This window comes from Periophthalmus magnuspinnatus, chromosome 11 (genome assembly GCF_009829125.3).
Source record: "Periophthalmus magnuspinnatus isolate fPerMag1 chromosome 11, fPerMag1.2.pri, whole genome shotgun sequence".
In the NCBI taxonomy this organism is placed as follows: Eukaryota; Metazoa; Chordata; class Actinopteri; order Gobiiformes; family Gobiidae; genus Periophthalmus; species Periophthalmus magnuspinnatus.
The window spans coordinates 8680374-8697063 of NC_047136.2; the positions used below are offsets into that span (position 1 = coordinate 8680374).

General features: G+C 39.9%; 2 protein-coding genes across 2 annotated transcripts in view; one reads left to right on the forward strand and one right to left on the reverse strand.

Annotated features, from left to right (window-relative positions):
* tpd52 (tumor protein D52) overlaps positions 1–16690 on the forward strand; it is a 369330-nt gene that overhangs the window by 349094 nt on the left and 3546 nt on the right. The gene's annotated exons all lie outside the window — the stretch shown is intronic.
* The window catches only part of jarid2b (jumonji, AT rich interactive domain 2b), a 102161-nt gene that overhangs the window by 27594 nt on the left and 57877 nt on the right, over positions 1–16690 (reverse strand). Inside the window, exons 3-4 of the mRNA XM_033975861.2 lie at positions 14846–14969; positions 1396–1589 (exon numbers count right to left, since the gene is read on the reverse strand). Of these exons, the coding sequence (XP_033831752.1) occupies positions 1396–1589; positions 14846–14969 (318 nt within the window). The remainder of the gene's footprint in view (positions 1–1395; positions 1590–14845; positions 14970–16690) is intronic.

Sequence of the window (16690 nt, forward strand, 5' to 3'; positions counted from 1 at the left end):
ATGTATATGGAAATGGCTGTTCAGAAGATTGAAATATGGGGTAAAAATTCAAGAAGTCATTGAAAAACTTGCATATTAAGTTTATTGCAGTATATTGCAACTGCATATTAAGTTTATGTGTGAACTTTTGTAGTATTACACTCAGACTGTATAAAGAAGTGGACTAAGTGAGTGTGACGTCACCCATAGCTTTCAGCTCCAGTCAAATAAAGCTCATTGGGGCTAGCAGTTATAGCGGCAAATTTGGAGCAATCTGGAGCAAATTTGTTGAAAGTAACGACCCATCCTGCCCACACCGCTGGTTTGGCAGGGGGCGCGCGCTTAGCAATATTTCTCATGGTTTCAAAATATATTAATTACCACATTTTATACTAATATTTACATGTAGTACAACAGACCACATTTGCCTTCCTGTATAAAACTCACGTACCCGAAAGACAGTGATGCTATAATATGATGATATCTTCTAGTACATAAAAACTGAGGATTTCTTTCATTTCTTTACAAATCAAAACTGCTTATGTTTCTTTCATATTGTGTATATATATACTAAACTGCAGTTTTTGTTCACACAATCAAACCAAACTAACAAAGCGAGCGCAACATGTCACACTAAGCCGCTAATTACTGAACATGAGCGTTTGCAGTTCATTTGATATGGAAGGTGCGACCGAATGGCAACAAACCTGCTTAGTGTAGTCTGTGGAGAAGGGAGCAGATTGGACCGGAGCAGCTGCAGCGGGTGATAGGCAGAGTGTTAAAGAGACGCGAGTTGTTGAAAGGTACGAGGGCGAGATGTGTAAGCTGATGAAACGCAGGATAATCTTAGCCCTGGGCAAGTACACAGTTATTTGTAGTAAGAGTGAGTGCTACAAGGTGGGGTTGTGAGGAGCAGGGGCAGAGGGGAGGGTAAAATATAGACTTACAATAAACTAAGGTTACGGTGTGTTCAGATGGAGTACTTGCAGGAGACTATAGAAATGACCTAAATAAGTTGAAAGTTAATTTGTTGAATTACTATAGTTTTCACTGTGGGTCTAATAGTATCGTACAAGGTCGTGCCAACTGAGTCATTAGTCATTACTCAATTTGACACTGTTGCAAGATACACTATGATACTTTGTAGTTCAGGAATACTACGATTTGTTTTGTAATGTATGTGACAACTGCAATCAAAATAATGTGCAAAAAAGTGCAAAAAAATTATAGTGTTGTACTATATTTACCACCACTACAGACAGAGCCTTCAACTCTGAACTTTGTAGCAAGCAAGTGAAAACCCAACTACCAAAATTTCCATGTACAAGTCTTACGCAAAAAAAAGCATATTTCCATTTTATACTAGTACCAGGACATACAGGTTCATGTATTAAATAACTCTGGGTCGTGTCTTACCTCGGAGACAGAGGAAGGTGAGGAAGTCCTCTGTCTTGGGCTTGCGGCGAGACAGGTCTTGGATGGACAGGGACAGAGACGAGAGGGACGAGGACAGGCCAGTGTTCAGGCTGGAGTCGGACACTTTGACTGGAGTGGTGCTGGGGGAGTTGGGCTGAGACTGCGCAAACTTCCTCTGAGCGTGAAGCCGTGGCCTGGAAGAGGAAAGAAATAAAGTTAGTCAAGTGAATTTACATCTTATATATATATGTAGTTTTTAATTTCATGAATTAAACAAGGTTGCCCATTTCAAGATGTAATGTGTAAATTTTCTGGTGGAGCGTCTGCCACTTCTCTCCATGGAGATGTTATTTGCTTTGACTGGAATGTTTCACAATATGGCATGTAATTTGTCTATCTCCATGGAGACAAGCAGGATGACACCACCAGGCCAAGTTACAGGTCAAATCTGGAGATGCTCAGTGTAAAAATGTAAGGTAAATAAGTTCAGACAAAGCCTCCTCCAGAAAAAAAAAAAATAAGTATTTAAAATGAAGAATTCAAACTTGCAACATTTTCAAGTTTCCAATTAACAAAAACAACAACATTTCAGAAATTTTGACATTGCAGTGCCTGTAACTACATGTCAAAAGTTTGGACACACTTTATTTACATACAATCCCTGTCCATCCAGGACCTGTCTCACCGCAAGCCCAAGACATTTATTTTTCTTTTTTATTTCATTGATTATTTACATTGTAGATTCTCACTGAATACATGAAAACTATGAATGGACACATACAGAATGTAGCCTATTTTTCTTTACTAGATAATTGCTTCATACATTTATCTGCCTCCTGTATGTATATAAAATGTAAATGCATATAAAAGTAGTAAACAACAAAAAATAAACATTGAATGAGAGTCATACTTCATTGTCACGTCTACCTTTGTCAGACATTTACCATACGACACCATCTTACAAACAGCAGCCATAAAAGTACTAGACTGTCACCTGACCCGCGGTGGCCTTAATCGATTAGTGCGGCAGCGTGAGCGTGAGAGCTGTAAATGTTGAGGGATAGCGGCAAAAGAAATGTGATATCCTGGTATTATCTGGTGCACACTGAAGTGAGGCCAAGATGGGATCATGTCTGGAGAACACCCACAATGCATTTGGTGCAGAAACTGAAAGGTGCAGAGGCGTGATTACACTTCAATCATAGAACAGTGCTGATGTCAAAACGTGTCAATTTTCTGCCGTAACATGGCTCTGAGCACAATATGGAGGACATAGACTCAATCACACCCAGGTACGTGTGACAAGAATTCACATGGAGCCTATGTTTACCACAAACGAGAAATACAGAACGAGATTAGTGAAATTTGCACTTTTTTGAAAACTTTTCATCTACTCATCTAACACTGCCACGTTACGCATCTGTTCATGGGTTTGGGCTTCCCGTTTTATTATAATTTTGAGGAAGTTCTTTTTTTTTTTTTTTCATTCAAAAGGATACAATATTTTGTTTTAAATTCTTATTCGCTATGGCAACTGTCCTAATTTATCATCACTCTGAAACCCACCTACACTCTATGAACAATTGCAAATCAAGGTGAATTATGTGTATGAAGTTACCATGCTGACACAATGCACACATTAGCAAACACAGTCAAAAAAGTTTTAAAATATTGTGAAAACTCTGGAAAAAATACCAACTGGATTTAAACAGCACATTTTCAGGAGCCTGTGATCAAAACGAGCGCTCATGGTCCCGTTTAGGCATTTGATTTTCAGCAAAAAGGTGAAAGGGCCTTACTTCAAAACTATTGGCTAATGCTACGTAGCTTGTGACTGTAAAGTTGCTTGAGAGCGGCTCGTTTAACAGCACAAATCATCTCACCTGTTGTAGTTCCAGTTAAGTCAGTTCTTTACGGTCAGATTGTTAAAATAAAGATCAACTAACTCTGACGTGTTGCGTATCATGGGTTTCAGTTTCCTGTTATATTCTGATTTTGAGGAAGCTTTTTTTTTCATTCAAAAGATACAATATTTGGTCTTAAATTCTTTATCACTATGGCAACTGTCCTAATGCACCATCACTCTGAAACCCTTCTCTTCTAAACTCTATGAACAATTGCAAATCAAACTGAATTAGTAGCAGTAGTGTATGTATCAGTTGCCAGACCTGGACTTGAACTGGGGATTTCCTGTAGTTCAGGGGAACATAGTTAACACATTAAGCCAAAGAACTGTCACTTTTTCAATATCCGTGACCTGGGAATGGGGTTAAAAAAGCAATACTATACACTGCCAAAAAGCAGTCCGTTAAGATTTTCTGTGAAAGCATAGCATGAACCTTCAAATCTAAGTTTTAAATCATAAAAATATATAATTTCCTCAACCATAACACCGGATATTGCAGAACTTTCAATATGATACTGATATGCAGATGTTCCTTCAGGACTAACTTGGAAAGGCAAACTACGGACAGATGGGAAAGTACAAAGAATTGTATCAGAGCTGGAATAAAACAAATTGTGCGAAACAGAAGGCTGACAGAATTCATCACAGAAACGTAGCTAAGAAACAAAACTAATTTCATATTCAAAGGACTCAATGTGTGAATCCAAGAGGTGCAGTTTAGACAATCCTCCTTGTTCTGCAGCCCAGACTGTAACACACGCACATTTCAACAGGATATTTCAAACCGTACAGCCATTTATTTGAAACTGGCGCCTGATATGTCTTTTCTGAGTGCATTGTAAAACCCAGAAGGACTAAGGCAGCTATAGAGATGCAGACCACAGCAGCATCGTCTGACAGAGGGAGCGATGAAGAAGTATGAGGCCACAAAGTGAGATGGAATGACTAGAGAGAGGAGAGAGAAGGGAGGGCCTCAGAGAGAAGAAAACATGGAGGACTGTGAAAGTGCAAAGAAAAGAAAGGATAGTACAGAAGATTACAAGGACACCAAGGTCACTTGAATGTAGGGCTGAGCGAGAACAAAATGTGAATATGATTTTGCCTTACTAAAACAAGTACAAATGCCTTTCAACATTCATTTTCTGAAGATAAGCGATACAGATGTTTAATCTTTGCCATTAAAAAAAAAAAAAGTCACATTTCTTCCTTCAAAGTCTGAAGTCTGAAGCCTGCTACAAACCACATGCTTTTCTGACAGAGGATTGGCTGTGGAGCTCTCCATCAAAAAGATCTAAGCACATCATTGACAATTTGAACTGACTGAATTTTGATCTTGATTAAAATTGGATTAACTGCAAAGCTGCTTGAATGCATTGCCAGTATCTACAGCCATAGATGGTCAAGATTTTAAAATGAAATCAAGAAATGCTAAGTGGACACCTGTGTTTGATAGAGGGTTAACTGCAGCCCCATTAATCTAAAATCTGTTTGGAATCAAATGTATTATAGGTTTCTATGCAGCGGTACTCGGAGTTTAAAAGTATGATCAGGATCCAAGCACACAGTCTGCTTTCTGTTAAGAGACGCACCTGAACAAACATGGCTGCCAAAAACTTTACTTACTTTTAAGGTTCTGGTTTCTGTCGCTGCATGACTTGAACTTTTTTTTTTTTTTTTTTACACTCAAACATGAACTAACTAGTCAAGGAAAAATGTACAGCTCAACTTATTTAAATTATATATTAAATGAACTTGTGAGACAAACCAAAAACTTTTTCTTTGGCTAATTTGGTAATAGTCATTAGCGATTTTCAAACCCAGCTTGGACCATATACCAAGGACAGCAAAGTGTGTTATTTCAATGAGTGCGTTCACAAAGCAGTTTCAGTATGTTGAATGCATTTCTCCCCATGTTGCCGTGGATAAAGCTGAATGGCTAATGGGGGAGATGAGGTGACAAGTATAAATGGAAGTATAGGCCTATAGAGCTGGTATAAAAGAGACGAGCGCATAATACCACTTCCCGTCTGAGTGTTGAACACATTAGGGTATTCTGGGATTGTCCTGTCATTTGCTAACCCATTACCCAGAGTCAAAGATAAAGAGCCAGAAAAATATTACATCTTGTTTTAAGTCTGCACGCACAATTGATTTAAAGCAGTTATATAAAAATGGCAAAGTACTCAAATCACTACTACATCGGGTTTTATGTCATTATCATGGTGTTTTTGGTGTATAACCAAGGAGACATGGGCCTTATTTTCAAACAGTAGGTTTTAAAAACAGAGTCAACACAAAAATTACAGCTGTGACACGTCTTGAGAGCTCCAGAAAATTGTACCATGAAAAAAAAATGAGAGAAAGACTTGTCAAGCAAATTCAACCGCTTTCGTTTGAAATTAGGCATTGTCCCAAAGGATTTGCAAATGTGCCAACGCTAGGCCGCACTGCTTTATATAGAACAGATCAGGAGAAAATGGGGACCGACTAGCAACTATAACATAATTAGTGAAAATAATAGTGATTGGCATTTTTATGTAGGTTAAAGACTGGGGGCAAGATGAGTGTGAGGTGTTAGTGTTTTGCCCAAGGACACAGCGACAGCAATCATCTGTGGGATTTAGAATCGCTCCGCCAACATGTGAGTGAGTAGATCTGACCTCTTTAATGTTGATGATGTTTATGTCGAGAGCGGGACTCAAAACAGCCAACCTTTGAATCAGTGGAGTATTTGCCATTCAAAACTCAGCAAACAACAAAAGAAGTTTTCCTGTGTAATAATATGATTACTGTGGTATATTGGATTACCAACTGCAGAGATTGTTGGGACTTGTTTCATCTTAAAAGCAGAACTGGTTCATTTTTAACTGTTTGCAGCAGTTCCAGTAATCTTAATTCTAATAATTCACTGCAATAAATTTAGAGCATTTCACAACTTTTAGAGACCAGAGCAAGTTTGTTGTCATTGCTAACAATAACTAGCATGCTAACAGAGTGACTTCCTGGTTCGTAGACGATAAAAACGCTTTGATTATTAAATGCAGACAGCACACATCAGTCTCATTTTGATCCTAAGAGCTGCCTTTACAGCACTGGAGCATTTTTTTATTACATGCTAGGAACAAAAATTGTACCGCCTTTTAATTATGCACTGCACAGTCTGAAGAATCAGGACAGCACAGTTTTTAGTGACTAGACAGTTTTATGTAAGTGCCACAGTGCTAAGGCCTGAGCCTAATTTAGCCCTCTGCATGAAAAGCTGGGTACTTCATGTTCCCAGACGTGATGAGCTATACAATACTTATTGGTCTGGAGCCATGTTGCCAGCAAAGTGGAGCTTACGGCTTTTAAAATTAGACCCACTGCCCTGATGGAAGAACAGAGGATGAAAAAGAGGGGAAATGGTGATCCAAAGTGCAGGCAGAAAAAGTAGCAGATTACAGCAGGATGTCCTCATTCATCCTTTTCTAATCCACCTTTCATCCAAGCCTTCCTCTCCCCCCTGCACCGCTGCAGCTTCAAAGGCTGTTCTAATGTCTAATATTACACATGCCACCGTGGCCGCTCCACCATTGATTATCTGCGAGTGAGAGATTCTGACACGTCTATCAGCCAGCCCACAAGTGAAAAGGCGACAGAATGGAAAAAGATAGCAAAATATGATTCTATATGTGAAATTGTGTATATTAACAAAACACATAGCCGGCTTTGTCAGATTGTAGTCAAAGAACCATGACGCAGCCGATTGTACTGCTCCCTACTTCAAACTGAATTTCTGGTGTTACTTCCATCACTACTCCATCTCGTCTACTCCTTCACAGTTTCCATGGGAACTGCTGGAATGACAGGATTTTTCCATGTGGTCATCTTGATTTGAGTTGCAAAGGTAAAAAGGGGTACAAATGGGGTCCTGTCTAGAGATACCAACAATGATTAGGTTGAATGGCGATAATTCAGGTATATACTAAACTAAAAGTGAAAATTGCAGCTAAATTAATTCAGTTCAATCTATAAAGGTATGACGACAACATTGTGTTAGCTCTGTATGAACATATAACCGTGGAATACTTAATGTATGCAATAGAAAAAGCCTGCTGTGCCAATTAGGAAGAAGAGAGGCTATGTGCTCCTTATTTATTAAACAAAGTATCCACTTCAGCATGTTTGGGTGCTTTATCAAAATTATGCAAGGGTTTGAGTGTACAGGGACAGGGAAGTAAACAATTTATGAATAATGGATTGTTATGAGAAATAGAGTCATTACAGGGATTTTCATAATTTTACATCTTTCTTGTCTGAAGTCTTTACCCCGCATTAAGTCGATCGATGCTAGAAAAATCAATTGGCTATGTCTTCATTATAACTCTCCAAGTCCGTAGTCACTATCTGAAAACTAGTTGAGACAAGTTGAAAGAGTAGCTCAGGTCAAGTGTACATCGAGTCTCTTGTAGATGGTGACTGGATTTACACGAGTGACCTATGAAGGCAGCCGCTGTGTTTGGTTTCAGACCTTTGCTGTACCGCAGTAATCTGATATTTGACCACGTCTGGCAGGTGCAACTTGAGCTGAGTCAGTGAGTTGACTTGAGGCTCTGAATCCTCGCACTCTTAATATAGGGAATACATACAAACTGGTAGCTTTGATGCAGCAGACGATTGGAATATAGCAAAAAACATGACACTAGTAGTAGTGAAATAGTAAAAGAAAAATTTGATTCTGTCAACTGGACAAAAAGTTGTAGGAGTGAAGACGTTTTGCTGCTCATCCAAGCCGCTTCAGTTGGCTCAGCATGAAACGTCTTCACTCCTACAACTTTTTGTCTAGTTTACAGAATTTAATTTCTCTTTTACTATGGATCATACCTGGATGATTGAGGGATTACACAAACTTGGCACTAAAAAACATCTTCTGATTCAACTGCTTTCATATTAGTGTTGTCAATACACTCAAGCTTAATTTGATTTTGATACTTAAGAAAAGGCTAAACTCCCATTACTGATTTTGATATCAACTGTGCTATTAACATTGAAATCTTATAATAAATAGCACTTTTGGCCCATCAGAGGAGCTAGAGGACATGTTCGGTGTGAGGGAAGTCTGGGAGTCCCTGCTCAGACTGCTGTCCCCGGGACCCGGCCCCAGATAAGCGGAAGAAAATGGATGGATGGGACTTTTGGCTTGTTGAGAATATCATTTTCAACACAAAATAACAGCAATTAATGCCAATATTACCTGGTAGTTTTATAAATATTCTGATATAAATAAAAAAACATAGCAACCCTAATTCATATTATTCCCGCTGCTATGTTGGCTAGCATTACATCTTAAATAAATTGGCATAATAACTTAAATGAATTGGGTGAGCTCTTCCACAGTGCTTCCTTTCAATGGTGTGATACTGTCTGGCATCAGGCTGAGCTCATGTCAGGCTGCGTGTTCCCTCCCACAGTAAAGGTTATTGTGCGAGTCGACCAGCGCTGATCCGGAGTCAGTTCCTACGGGCCTGGATTAATTGGCACCAGATGGCAACACGATCTGGATGAAAGCATACCTAGACGCAGCTGGCTCATTGTGTGTCTACACTGATTGTCTATGTAAAGGATGACACCAAACCATGCACTGAATGGGAAATTAAAAGTATCCAAAAACATGTCCATACCAAAGTTTAATTCAATAGTCTGTTTAGATTTGCCAAGCGAATCTGGCAGTCAATCCATCACCCGACAATTCCGTTTATTTTTTCTACATCCCAGTTAAAAGCTCTTTGGAGTTGACAAAATGTAATGTTGAAAACAAAGAATTAGCTTGTAATAGATACCACATGTTGAGCCAACGCTGCTAAACGCTTCCACTCAACACGTGCTAATAAAACGCTAACAAACAGCTGGCTTGATATCGCAATTGTTTAGCTAAAGCAAGGTTAAAAGTTCGGAAAAATGAAATCACTTTGAATAATGTTTTTGTAAACGTCGTGTGTACAAATATTTTAGGACAAGGGGTCACCAGGTGCGCTCCTTGCTAAGAGTTGAAGTTAAGTGAATGCTCGGTCTACTCAAATGTGTTTATTGCTTTTCTGTCTCGGGACATTACGGAGAGGGATGCCACTGACCCCCTACGACCCCTCTACAAACGGCCCCAGTACAGGCCCCAGTGTTCTAAAGTGAATACAATCAGAGCACGGACCTATCTCATTTTCTAGAGCATTTCCAACAAGGTGACCATTTATTACACAGTATACCGGAGCTAACCCTGCTTATTCTTGACACAATGATAAATGAATACTAAGTGGAAATCAGGGACTAATGTTTTATATATGTTTTGGTCCCTAGTGACAGCTATATGCCGCTACTATTCGCAATATATTTCAGATAAAAGATACCGCAAGAACTATGTGCATATTTAAATATAACCTTCGTTTATACGCTCAACCTTTTTTGCTTTTCCTGAATGAAGCATTGAGAAGAGAGACGATGGCCAGATAGGCAGATGTGCGGAGAAAAGACATCTTGACAATAGATAAAACCAGGCGGCATCTCTGAATATATAAATGTTATATTAGGTCACAAGGAAGTCAGCCATTGTAGTCTTTGTCACCTCATAAATGCTAACATTGCGTATGGATTTGCACAAAATACAGGACGAAATACAGAGTGCAAATCTATTGAACTTTCCGTTGCGCTATTTCTCCCTCTTGGCCAATGAGAAATGATAAAAGGCAGCAGTTAAGTCAAGGTTTTGTTAGCAGTCAAGGTCCACCGCTCGAGGCTATTTGTCTCCCTCCCCCACTCTGTTTTAACAACACGCACTAAGTCAAATCCTCTGACCTTTAACCTTGCTGACCACAGTGAGGTCGGGTCAATAAACATAAGAGATTGTGTGGCCAGCAGCGGGGCAATCACAGCAAGTAATTAATGAACAGGGGGTAGCTTAGAGGAGCTTGAATAGATGAAAAATAGGAGGAGGAAATGAAAGAGCCAAGAATTTGACTTGAGCAGTCCCATAACATTTTTGCAAGAGGGTTTTACAGTGGCGAAAAATTTGTACTGTTGCCAGAGCGATTAATAATTCAAAACAAGTAATACAGTATACCACTTGAATGGTGAAAAGTACTCAGAACAGCAGCTGAAACACTTGAATACCTAATACGGTGAAGGTGTTAATTTAAATACCATTACTTAGATTACTGCAGATCTTGATGATATGCAGTATAGACCCTATAGTGCAAGGTTTTTGAAGTACATGAAAAAGATTTGAAGTATATGTCTACACACTAGCTCTGTCATTCTGTAACAAAATGTGCCAATTCTCTTCACTGGCCAATCTGTCATCAGCCTGTTTCCAATTTGTCGAAGATTCTGGAGCTGAGATGACAAAGCTGACCTGTGTACTGGGTCAGTGCATTGTACACTGCCACAATAGAGATGCACTTTCTACGCAATCTTCAACAATGCATTTATAGCACAGCAGGACCGAGTCATCGTATGTCTTTTTGTGCCTTTGGCGTTTATTACAGCAGATACAATGGTTCCAACTTTAAAATAATCCTAGACTTTCTGACAAGTGTTGCATATTAGCGTACAAAAAAGGACTTTCACATTTAAAAAGAGCCACACAGGCATAATCCCTCTAAGTATTCAGATTTTCTCGTATTATGGCGTAAGTAGCATAGTTCAAACCAGGCCAGCCCGTCGTAACACTTAATCTGTGCAACAATCGCTGGGCCTTCACTTGTGTTTGGCACGGATTCTGAGACAAGAATGTGCCCCGAGTTACACTGAGTGACACTGAACGGTCCATGGTTTTTAAAATGGTGTTTTAGAGAAATCAGTGACAATGAGAGGACAGGCTCCAGGAGATTTTGGTGACAGACATGTTGACATACTGGGCGAGGCGCTGACAGACACAAGAAGAAAAATAAACACGACGAGGCATTGTCATGGTACAATGTTAACATAATGTGTATTAAAGAAGAAGCAGGTTTACAGCAGCTGTGAGGTTAAGCGGGTCACGAGTGCATACAGAGTTTACTTGATTGTTTATCTGTATTTATTTAAGTGGGAATTTAAGAATGCATACCACACCTTGGGTCCTACAGATACGACAATGTAAGAGAGAATGTAATGCTCTAAACTCACCACAAGACGGTGATACTTCTGTTTATCCTACCACTTAAACATGTTGATTATTTTAAAATGAAAAGGAGGATCAAGATGAACAAATGCTAAAATTCAAGCCTAATAAGTGGATGCCATTCGCCAGTTGTCTCTTTTGTATTGAAATAGCCCATGGTGCACTTTTGACTAGCACATGTGACTCTACACTGTTAGCAGTACAACTAGCTGCTGTACTAGACTTGGCTGTTGAACAATACCATTCACTGTAAAATCAATAGGGACATTATGGCCTTCCATTAACACATGGTGCGAGTGTGTGAGAGTGTGTGCAAGCAGGTCTACCCACATGCATGTAATCCCCCCGAAATGGAAATGGTGATTATGCATTACTGACAAGAGTCATTGGTTACGCTAGGCAAGACAAGCGTGTGTCTGTGTGCGCGTGTGTGCACTTGGCATTCATTAAGTCAAAAACAAAACACGCTGCAGCAGCTGAGTGTGTGTATGCGACTGTGTGAGAGAGAGTGTACACAGAGCCAACAGAGGTTTTGTGAAAGAAAGGAGTGGAGTGCAAAGGTACCCACAAATAACTCAAGAAGAAGAAATGAAGTTTGTTTAAGGGCCACTCCGCTCTTGATCTGTGCCTTTTGCCTAGTTTTAATTCACTCCACGTTTGAAGCACTACAGGCTGAGTCAGTACAGGGAACTCTCTGAATCAGACAATTAGAGTAGAGCAGCATGTCTCCCGGTGCCACACTGCGTCGTCATTCCACAAGCTTTATGTAATCGTCAGATGGAGTGGTATATACAGGATGACAAGCTGATTACACATGCTAATAATGTTTAGAAGCCAAAACCACATGGGCTGGTTTGTTTAAGCCACCGCAAAAAGACCCGGAGACCAAAAGGGAAATGTTTCTTCTATGGGTATACACTGAGTCACGTTCAGGATTTGGTTGTGTGATACCTAACTACAGTGTGTGAGAGGAAAACGATATTTAGAGTAGATTTAGCTGGAATATACTTATGCATTATAAGGCATTAAAGAGCAGTTAATGTGGCAGCTCCAGACTTAACACGGGGATACAGAGAGGATAAGACTCATGCCAGGTAATCTGATGGAGAGTCTGCATGACTTATGAATAATATAATGCTAAAGTAATCAAAAACTGTTATTTAGGTTTAAAAAGCGTCAAGTATGGCTGCTGCTTTTACAAACTTAACTACTAGTACAGTTTATATAGTTCATGAATTAAACGGCCAAGTACAACTGTTTGAGTGCCTGCAGTATTTCATGCAAAATGTAGTGATACAATTAAATGATACTATAGTCTTAAAACTTCACAAAAGCATTAAAAAAAACAAGCTGCTGAAAAACCCTGCTGCTTTCTCTCCCTGAAAGTGAGTAGAATCCGTATGCTGTGGATGTGGGTCAGTAAACCATGGCAGCAGAGATGAGAGCGCTTTGTGTTGAGGGCTTTGGCAAAAGGCAGTTCTGAGGGGGGAAATATGGTCACCTCAGTGGGATAGGCCTACAATGAGCTGGCATGTTGATGTGGTTATGATGCCAGTCTGTGCCAGTCTAGAGCATGGGAAGGCAAACACAGAGCTGATCTCAAAGACTTCTAACAGGGCCGCGCTTTATGCCAAAAAATCATTTGCACCTGTCCTTCTGTCTTGGACTTTTCCTCTTTATATTTGCCATCATCTGAATCTTTTTGGGATCTAAAATTCCCACTTTCAGATGCCAGTGATGTAGACTCTCCCCTTTTTAGATACGCCAGATAAAAATCCATTGGCGTAGTCTCAATTGGTCCAGTTTTGGGAGCAGTGATAGCTCTTGATGCCAGGGCAGAAAGAGTCAACCTTCATAGACAAGATTTTTAAAGAGGGCAGAAGCTAGTGCCAAGGCCAGTGCTGGCTAAACCTTGTATTTCATTAGCATCAGACGGAGTCGCTCTTCAGTCCATCCTGCTGCTGTGTACGACTATTGCGGAGAGCGGAATGCCCTTTAGGCTGCATTGAACTACAGGTCATGGCTATAGGTACTTTTAGAGTACTGAAGAGTAAAGCAGTTCGATTGATAGAGCATTTGAGCTTTGGGAATACAGACAGCCTAATAAACCAGGATTAGTGAAACATTTGTGAAAAAAAAAACACAACTCTGGGTATGTTTTTGAGGAAGTAACAGCATTACAACATGGGTAAAATCTCACAGCAGTCAGTTTTGATTAATATAGGAGCTTTCAGAAAGGTAACAGAGAAGGCGTAGCGGTTGTGCAGAGATTGGGAGTTTACAGTATCAGATGACAGTTAGCGGGACAGAGGCAGGTGCCCGACACAGCGCTGAATGGAGCTGATCATTATGGAGGGACATCTGCTGCTGTCCGCCCCTCCCCACAACTCCCAATTTTAAGCCCCGCCTCCTGGCTCTTTACACTGCTGCTTTGATGCCCTGTCACTGTGCACGAGAGAGAGACAAAAACATAGGCAGCCATGCATGCGCCCACGCTCACACCTGCCACCTAGCTCCACGATGATGGGAGAAGACTGAACGTATAGGCATTGCACCGTAGCGCTCCAAAGGAATAAGTCATTTTCATTTATGTGGCTTCCAAATGGTGAAAAATTATACTTTCCAGCTTGTGATTTCAGATGTGTTTTCATACTGAATGCATTAGAGGTATCAGGATTTCCAAAGATGCTTTATTCCAGTTTACAAGAACAGTTGTCAACAAAAGAGCAGTGTTTTCAGTCTTAAGTGAGAAATCTCTGTTCAATAAATCCCCCTTTCACTGTGAATAAATATATTATGAAAAACAGCCTGCCTCAAATTAGCTAGTGCAAAACAGCTCTACTCCAATAATAATTTTGCCCATTGAATGATTAAATTGAAAATACAAGGCAACATTACTTAAAATGGATAATTAGAAACAGCCAAAACAGCATTGGAGTTAAGAGATGAGACGCGGATCCCATTAAATCCTCAAATAATGCATCTTGTATTTACAGTAATCACTTCAGAGGCTTTAGAGAAGGTTGTAGACAGCTGCCTTGCACACCCAAATGTTTTTGTTTAATCGTGACTGAAACAAGCAGGAGAACGCCCAGACCAAAGAGCTCCAACCACAATTTAATTAAACTGAATCACAATTCCATTATTATTAGATAAGATTAACGCTAAGGTCAGGAATAATCTGTAAGGAATCTGGTTAAGAAGGAACGACGCTCTACAACTTTCTAACTATACATAAAGTAGACAAACCTGCCCTTATAGTAAAGGGCGCAATTTTTCCCCCTCATGCATTAAATCTACACAAAAGCTTTGGATGCCCAGCCTTGCATATTCACAGCTATGCCCACTGGCACCAAAACAGTGAAAAAAATTTTAAAAATCATTTGTAAACTAGCCACAGTGCGAAGTCTCACCTCTTTTTAGCGGGACCGTCCTGGTAGGCTCCGCTCCCGTCCAACCCTTTTGAACGCAAACAGCCATCTTCTTTGTGGCTGCCCTTAGACACCGAGCCGTTCAGCTGCCCATTGGCTAAAGAACCTGAAAGAGAAGATTTCAAAGTGTTAAAATTCAGCAGCCTGGAACACCGATAGTCTGCCGCTGTGATAAAAATACGTGAGAATGTTGTTAATTTAAGGTCGTGAGAGTTCAAAAATTATTTTATTTGAACAAAAGGCACACAGAAAAAAAAATAAACTCTGTGGACAACCAAGAACTGAAGTGGTTATATTTGTAGTTGCAGTAGTAACAATTGTGCATGTACTACTAAATGTTCTAATCCTAATGTCTTTCAAAACTTTTCCGCTTTTCTGGTAGAGGGCTTGCCACTAGCTCGTCTCCATGGAGAAGTTATTGCATTGGCTGGGATCTTCCGCAGTATGTCATTAAACATATCCATCATTTGCACAGAGAATATAGCATTAAAAAACCCTGTAATTGAATGAATTAATGTTTAATGCCATGCTGTGAACGTTCAAGGCAAAGCAATATCATCTCCAGGGAGACGAGCAGATAGCAGACCTCTGGCCATGAGAAAAGTTACAGAGTGCACCTTTAACTCAATTAATCTTTTATTATTTAAACTTCAGTGTAGTAAGCCAAAACTCCTGAGAAGCAATAAATACAAGATTGTAATTGGATGCAAACATTATCACTTCATGGTATCTCTCGAGCATGATAACCAGTCCTCCCACACTGTTTATAGATGTGTACCTGTTGCCCTCAGTTTAACTTGTTAAACGCAACTGGTGTTCTGAGCAGATAAATGTGATGTAAGCGTGCCGAACGAAATAGTGCCCTGGGCGAAGAGAAAGTCAACAGATATTACTGGACTTGACGTTCTCAGCGAGCCTAACTGACAGCACCCTAATTAAATATTTAGCAAGCAACTCCTAGACAAACAAAATAAGCCCCCAGACACATCCGTAAATCAAAAGCAACAACGTGCCCCCAGAATTCAAATTAGGTCAAACGGGAGGCATAGAAGTCAATGGTAATTAAGGCAGACAACCAAATTAAATAGATATCACCGAGCCTGTGTTCCTCGCGGCTACTTCTGGCAATTCCAATGACAAGTGTGAATAAGCAAACTTTATTGAATAAGAGGGATTTGAATTTCTCTCGTTTCTTTTTTTGCAACCAGACAAACACATACTTAAGGCTGCGAAGATAAGATTTATGTTGGTTAGTCAGCAAGGCGGCAATCAAAACACTTGGCATGCAGGGTATAAATTATTCCATTTCACTCAGTTTGACCCCTTTTGAAGAGCATTGGGGCCTGACTAATATCTGGTATGGCAGGTTGTTCAATTATACATGTTCATTCTACAAAACACATGGGGGCTACTTCATTTTCAATTGGCACTGGGCTATTTACCCATAATATACCTTTATTACTTAAACCTGAGGCACAGAAAGGTAGGAACAGGTTTGCCTTCCATAGATGCTAATGGGTTTTTACATCAGATGCCCTTCCGGTCTTGATGTTTCCAATTTATCTAGGCTTGGGATGAACATAATTACTGCCTGGGATCCATAACACACACTTCTTCAATACTTTATGAAGATGTGAGTCTGGTCACCGGTGAATCTCCCTGTTTTCAAATGGATGTGACTGACAGGTGGATTAGCCAATCGGGGACATGCATGGTCAGTCCGTAAAATAAAGGAAAAAAATCACATGGGGCTGAAACACAGTACGGATTTCTGCAGAATCAATGAATGAAGCACTAAACTCTGTTAATCTGAGATAAGACAAATTA